Raw genomic sequence first — 7,741 nt, 5'->3', positions numbered from 1 at the left:
AGATTCACCTAAATCCTCTTCGTTGAAAATATATATTTTATATATAAAGTTAAATTCTGATTTTATTCGAAGCATAGCTTTATGACTTAGGGGTTCAAAGGAACTTGTTTTAGTACTTTAGTTTATTTATTTATTAAACCACATTATTTGTGGCCAAACGTGGGTCGTAACTTGATTAAGAGTAAAAATTACTTCTTTTTTTAATTGTCACTCTTGAGTACATGTTATCGGGTGATGGGAGGGTTGAGGGTGTTTTTGAGTAAACTTATAAACTAATCAAACTGTATTATAAGCAAATTTAAACTTATTTACGACATTTGGTAAACTTTATAGTATTTATAAGTCATTATCAATTAAAAGTCATAAGTTGATCACCTCTAAGGCTCTAACGTTTGATATCATTTGATGCAAGCTTGTAACTAAAATTAGTTGATCATATTCTTGGATCTTATCCTAATTAATCTACGGGAAAGGGTCAAAATTGCCCCTGAACTATGCGAAATAGACCACTTATACCCTTCGTTACATTTTGGGATAAAAAATGCCCCAGCCGTTATCCCAAGAGACCACAAATACCCTCAGGAGTTAACACCTCAAATTTTTAGTGACATGGCAAACCACGTGGGACTAATCCTTCCACCTAAGCGTTGCCAACTAGGATTCACTACAAAAGAACTAGACCTTTAGCAGCGACAACAGTCGCCACAAAATCCCAGAAAGTCGTCACTAAAGGTTTTTAAACAATAAATTCTGATTTGTGTGTTTTTTCTTCATTGTTTTTAAAAAACCAAAAATGATATCGATTAAGGAGGAGTTTGAAGACACTATATGTTTTATTTTTATATCATATGTAAATGTATAAAATGTACAATGATGCATTATTTAGTAGGAGATTTGAATCGAGAAGTAATTTTGACGATTTTCGTAATAATATTGGATGTTTTTAATGTTAATAGTCCAAATTATTTATTTTAGAATATTAGGTTGCAACCGAAAATTAATTATCATATTATTTTATTGAAAAAATAGGTTTTACTAGCGAATGGTTGTTGCAACCTTAGTCGCCACTAAAAATCACTCATAAATATTTCAGGATTTTGTGGCTAAAGGTCTAGTTCTTTTGTAGTGAATCCTAGTTGGCAACGCTTAGGTGGAAGGATTAGTCCCACGTGGCTTGCCATGTCACTAAAAATTTGAGGTGTTAACTCCTGAGGGTATTTGTGGTCTCTTGGGATAACGGCTGGGGCATTTTTTATCCCAAAATGTAACGAAGGGTATAAGTGGTTCATTTCGCATAGTTCAGGGGCAATTTTGACCCTTTTCTGTTTAATCTATCATATATATCATATATATCATATATATATATAAAAGAGAACCTTAGACCCGCCTCCGTGGCACCACCACAAATCATAATTCACTTTTAATTTATTTATTTCCAAAATTAGCTAGCCTTCCCTTTAATGAAGAGTTGCGACTTTAATGAAGAGTTGCGACTTTAATGAAGAGTTGTGACTTTTATGAAAAGTTGCGACTCTAATGAAGAGTTGCGACTTTTATGAAAAGTTGTGACCTTTTCGAAGGGTTGCAAACTTTTTCCAAATAGTTGTAACCTTTCCGATAAGACACAATACATATTTGTTCACACTACCATTTGTTGTTTATAAATAGAGGGATTTTCCTCTCTATTTTAAAACAACGAAAATTCTGAACCTCTTCCTCTTTTTCTTCTTCTGCTTCTTCTTCACAATTAAGTATTTGTGTAATTTACTCATGTTGAGTGCCTCAGTGACACCATTGCTTATGTTACAGATCCTAGTATGTATTTTTACAGTAATTAATTTATGCTTATATTATTAAAAGGATAAATGATTAGTTGTAATAATTTTCATTTTCCTTTACACTATTAATCTTTTATGTAGGATAATATAATGTTTTAGTTTTAGTGACCGATAGGTTTTAAGTATTATTATATATATTCTGTGGTATTAAATTTCCGCGCGAAGCGCGGATAATTTTAGTAATTTTATATATAATTAGAAACACTTGGAAAAAAGACAATAATTCTTAATATGTGATTATGATTTCCTCTTCTTCTTTTTTAATGCTTGAAAACTAATTGAGAGTGATGCTCATCATATTTATCATCACAAACTTAAACATTATAAGGTGAAGTGAAAAATCTAAAAGCTCTATTATTATTTATTGGGGGGTTTTCCAAAGCTTGAAAAGTCACAAGTGAATTTTGTGATTATTGATTATTATTTTTTTGGATAAATTAATTATTGGGGTTTCATTTGGAATTTGTAGCCAACATTTGTAAACTATTGAAGAAGCTTTGTGCTAATTGGTGATATTTTTTACCATATTTGTGGGCTTAAGTTAATAATGTAAAAATATGTATAATTAAATACTTCTTTTACACTATTATATATTTTTATACAAAGTTGCTACACCATATATAATATTATATCATATTGTATACCAAATATATAAACACTCACGGTGATTTTTATTTTTTTTAATATGCAGGTGTAAACTGGAAATATGATACATAAATGTAATATTTTGTGTTCGGTCCTATATTTTTATGAAAAAATCCTAATACTTTTAAATTAATTATTTTTGTAAATAACTTTAGGGACATATTGATCATTTGACAGAAAATTATTCATCTACATTTTTGAACAAAACACATTGAAAGATTTTTATTACCAATTTTAATATATTTATTCAAATACATAATTATTTATTTATAAAATTAATTTTAACATGAATAAAGAATATTTATGAGATATTTTGAATAGATTGTAATTTTGGTTTTGTCGAGTTCCTTGGGAATCTCTTCATGGAAGTGGACAAATTGGAAGAAAGTGAAGTAGTCATCACTACTTTTATGTCTCCTTATAAATCACAAAATACATTATTGGAAATATCCTATTTTGTTTACAAGTCTTAGATAATGGACCCATTTGATCATTAAAAAATATATTTTTTAAATTATTATTTTTACATTTTATTTAAAGATTATCGTTTGGTTATGAAAATTTTAAATTCAACATAAAGTTATATTGAATAATGGAAAACACTCAACACTTTTTTTTTCACTTTCATTATCAATCTTTTTACAAATTTTAGCCACATTTTTATTTTTATAAAAAAAAAATCCTATTTAAACTATATTATATATATATTTTTTAGGAAAAATGTATTCAAACAATTAAATATTTTTTGCAAAGATTATAATCAAGCACAAGGTAAGGTGCCATGGTGTAAGTTATTTGGGGATGACACAGTTTTGATTGATGAGACTTGCAACAAAGTTAACACTAAGTTGGAGGTTTGAAGACAGACGGTGGAATCTAATTGTTATAAGCAGGGGCGGACCTATGAAGGGCAATGGGGGTGCCACGCCACCCCCGAACTTCGACGGAAACTCTATATATACATAGGTATATATACATAATATTTATATAAATATAAAATGTGCCACCCACAGACCAAAAGTGGCTTGTGGTGCCATGGTAAGAGAGCAACTTTAGAAGGTTGAGGTTGTGGGTTCGAATCCCATTTGAACCTATTTTTTTGAAAAATTGTTGAAGACGTTTTTTAAGTGAAAAAAAGGCTCCAAGCCCCTTTTTTTTTTAAGGAAAACAGCTGGCACATTATTTTATAATTTTTATTGACTTAAATTAAATTAATTACATTACTCCTTTGACTTAGAAGTGTTCTCTTTCTCTTCAACTATTTCCAAACCCTTCTTCCTCCAAGTTTCAACTTCTCCAAAAATTTTATTACCCCATTCCGAACCCAAATCACTTCTTGTCGTTGCCGCCCCCCGCCCGTCTTAGCATTCCGTTCAGCGGCTAAGCCTCATTTGGGTGCTTTTGTTTTCACTTTTCTCCATCCATCCACAACTTTTTATAGATTGTAAGTTTGCAATTCTATTTTTGTAAGATTTTTTTTATTTCTATTTCTTGAGTTCTTTTAAGTTTTAATCAGTGATGATTGATTTCATATTAGACAAGAGTTTTGATTTTACTTTGATATTCTAAATTTCTAATGAACATTGTAAGACATTATTGGTTAAAAATTGTGTGATATGAATCATGTTAATTTGAATTAACTATGCCTTACCCTATTAAATTTGAATTAATTGTGAGTTGAATTGAATTTTAATTTTTGTAGGAAAGTGTTCTAGTTTTGTGAATTGAGATGGAGAAGTTTCTTGTGAAATTTAACCATTCTCAAGCAAGTTCTAGTACGAATGTCAATCCTTCTAGTCTTATAGATGACCTTAATTTAGATTCACTTGAAGCCGATCCAGGAAAAAGAGTACCAATTGCTCACTATAACCCTCAAATAAAGGATGAAGTGAGGAAACATTATATTCAAAAAGGGCCTTGTCAACCAAAAATGGATTCATATCCTCCAACTGAAATTGGAAAAAGAATGCGTCAATTTTGTAAAATTTGGTTTGAAGGTCCATATTCTAAATGGTTGGAGTATAGCGTGGAGAAAGATTCTGTCTATTGTCTATGTTGTTATTTATTCAAAGATGATTTTTTCCATGGAAGCGCAAGTGAGTTTTACACAAAAACGGGTTTTAGGAGTTGGAATAGGGCACTTGAAAGATTCCGTAAACATGTTGGTGATGTTAATAGTATTCATGACAAATGTTTCAACAAGATGCTAGATTTGTCAAATCATCATCAATCAATTCAAGTTGTTATTGATAAGCATTCTCAAAAGTTAAAAAATGAGTATCGAATGCGTTTGGAAGCCTCAATTGATGTGTCAAGACTTCTTTTGCAATATGGATTACCTTTTCGAGGTCACGATAAAGTGAATCTTCAATTAATCAAGGCTTCTTTCTAGGATTTTTGCGATGGCACGGGGACAAACATCCGAATGTTGGAAAAGTGATATTGGAAAATGCCCCACAAAATGATACGTTGACTTGTCCTATGATTCAAAAAGATATTGCCAATGCTTGTGCAAAAGAAACATTGAAAGCAATAATTGGGGACTTGAATGGAGATTACTTTGGTATATTAGTTGATGAGTCAAAAGACATCTCTCACAAAGAACAAATGGCTCTTGTTTTGCGTTTTGTTAATAAGAATGGTGAAGTAGTTGAACGATTTATCGGTCTTGTCCATGTTAGTGATACATCGGCATGTTCATTGAAGAAAGCGATTTATTCTTTGCTTTCCGTTCACTCACTAAGTCCATCCAAAATACGTGGACAAGGTTATGATGGGGCTAGTAATATGAAAGGAGAGATAAATGGGCTCAAAACTTTGATTATGAAAGATAGTCCATCGGCATATTACATTCATTGTTTTGCTCATCAATTGCAACTAACACTAGTGGCTATTGCTAAAAAACATTTGGATGTTGAAGACTTTTTTGATCATGTTAGTAATGTGTTGAATGTTGTTGGAGGATCTTTCAAGCGTAGAGACTTACTTCGTGATCACCAAGCCAAAAAGTTAGAGCAATTATTTGAATCCGGTGAAATTCAAAAATGTCACGCCTCGAGCCTATACCCTGGGCGGGACTGGCACTCGAGAACCATTGATGAGGATCTTTCAAGCGTAGAGACTTACTTCGTGATCACCAAGCCAAAAAGTTAGAGCAATTATTTGAATCCGGTGAAGTTCAAAAAGGCCAAGGATTACATCAAGAACGTGGGCTTCAAAGACCAGGTGATACTCGTTGGGGATCACATTTCAAAACTTTAGATAACTTTATTGTTATTTTCTCATCTATTGTTCATGTTCTTGAAGTGATTGAACTTGAAGGGTCCACATTAGGTGATAGAAATCAAGCGGAGTATATTTTAACAAAGATTAAAACATTTAAATTTATTTTTGTGCTTCACTTGATGTTGAAAGTGTTGGCAATGTCAAATGAGTTGAGTAAGATTTTACAAAAAAAAGATCAAGATATTGTTAATGCCGTGGAGTTTCTTAATATTACAAAGAAAAGATTGCAAGATATGAGGGAAAATGGATGGGAATCTTTGTTGGATGATGTTTCCTCATTTTGTGATGTGCATGATATCTTGATTCCCAAGTTGGATGAGTCTTATTTTCCCGGAAAGTCAAAACGTAAGTCTTCGGGTGTTAGTTATGCGCACCACTTGCGTGTTGAAGTCTTTTTTGCTGTCATTGATGTGCAACTTCAAGAACTTAATGACCGTTTTGATGTAGTGAGTAGTGATTTGCTTCTTGGGATGGGTAGCTTGAATCCGGTCAATTCTTTCTCTAATTTTGACAAAGGTAAAATCATGACTTTAGCAAAGTGTTATCCAAGTGAGTTTGATGATGGAAAAATTAGAGATTTGAGCTATCAACTCGATACTTTCATTAGTCATATGCGAAGTGGTAATCCAAGTTCTCCAACTTGCAAGGAATTCATGATTTGGCGAAGGCATTGGTTGAAGCAAATCTCGCGGAGACTTATTCACTTGTTTATTTACTTGTAAAGTTGACTTTGATTTTACCTGTTGCTACGGCAACTGTGGAGAGAGCATTTTCGTCAATGAAGCACATAAAAAATGAAGTGCGGAATAGTATTGGTAATCAATATTTAAATGATTGTCTAGTGTGTTACATAGAGCGTGATGTATTTATAAATGTTAGTAATGATGTCATTATCGATCGTTTTCAGAATATGAAAACTCGTCGAGGACAATTGTAAATGAATGTTGAATATTTATAATATTAGTAAATAGTAATATTATTGAAAGTTTTAAATTTGTTAACTTCATGCTTTTAGTGTGGAGTGTGGATTTGTAATATCTTATTATTTATATTTTATTGATTGATTTATGATATATATCGAAAAGACGAATAATTTAATCAAATATAAAACTAATTTAATCGATAAGTTTATTTGGCACCCCCGGACTCTAAATCCTGGATCCGCCACTGGTTATAAGGTTGAGCAAGATCATGACCGAATATTTAGGGGTCATTTGGTAGAGTGTATAAGAATAATGCAAAATATGGTGCATTAGTAATGCTTGCATTAGTAGTGCTTGCATTAGTTATGCAAGCATTATTTCTTATACATTGTTTGGTTTGATGTATTAGAAATAACAAAACTTGCATAATTTCTATTAAAAATATATGTTTACAAATATGCCCTTCACACTTTATTTATTTGTACACTTCCTTTGCAACAAAGTTCTTTGCTAAAACATCAAAAAAAATTCTTTGCTAAAACATCATTAACTCTTCTTCTTCTTCTTCTTCTTCTTTTTCTAAAAATAATATTAAATAGTTATACTATTGCGTCAAAATATTTTTGTGGAAAGTTGGCAAATATTTTTTTTTAACAAATTTATCGTCACAATAGTAAAAAATTTGATTAAATTATATTGAAATTATTATATTTTTTAAAAAAAAAGATACTTAAGAGGTCATAAAGCCTATTAAGACACCAAAAAATTTAAAAGAACACCGAAAAGCAAATCAAATAAAACAAAAACTTATGACAACAAAGAAAATAGAAAAGACTTTAAGGGTAGTTTTTGTAATTATTTAATTTAATGCAAGTGTTAAAATGCTATGTATTACTAATACCTAGAATTTCTTGGTATTAGTAATACACAAGTTAATATACAATAGAGTGTGCATTAGTTATACATGGCATGAAAAAGTGTACCAAACAAGGTACTACTAATACACACACCTAATGCATATATTATATTTTCTAATACACTCTACCAAAC

At 31.0% G+C, this 7,741-nt stretch overlaps 1 protein-coding gene across 1 annotated transcript; it reads left to right on the top strand.

Annotated features, from left to right (window-relative positions):
• Window positions 1-4,212: 4,212 nt before the first annotated feature.
• On the top strand, window positions 4,213-6,490 carry LOC107062085 (zinc finger MYM-type protein 1-like). Its single transcript, XM_015312311.1, has 3 exons — window positions 4,213-4,771; window positions 4,876-5,514; window positions 5,898-6,490. The coding sequence occupies exons 1-3, from the start codon at window positions 4,213-4,215 to the stop codon at window positions 6,488-6,490; spliced, it is 1,791 nt and encodes a 596-aa protein (XP_015167797.1).
• The last annotated feature ends 1,251 nt before the right edge of the window (window positions 6,491-7,741 follow it).

The sequence above is a fragment of the Solanum tuberosum genome, unplaced genomic scaffold (assembly GCF_000226075.1).
Source record: "Solanum tuberosum cultivar DM 1-3 516 R44 unplaced genomic scaffold, SolTub_3.0 scf00198, whole genome shotgun sequence".
Classification (NCBI taxonomy): Eukaryota; Viridiplantae; Streptophyta; class Magnoliopsida; order Solanales; family Solanaceae; genus Solanum; species Solanum tuberosum.
This window is presented reverse-complemented; position numbering and strand designations above follow the sequence as displayed.

What these genes read in the sequence shown, in the direction of transcription:
- LOC107062085 (XM_015312311.1), top strand. Translation starts at nt 4,213, where the DNA reads ATGGAGAAGTTTCTTGTGAAATTTAACCATTCTCAAGCAAGTTCTAGT. An exon ending in AAAAAATGAGTATCGAATGC is followed by an intron (nt 4,772 to 4,875) that starts GTTTGGAAGCCT and finishes GCTTCTTTCTAG; the next exon opens with GATTTTTGCGATGGCACGGG. An exon ending in AGAGCAATTATTTGAATCCG is followed by an intron (nt 5,515 to 5,897) that starts GTGAAATTCAAA and finishes TGATGTTGAAAG; the next exon opens with TGTTGGCAATGTCAAATGAG.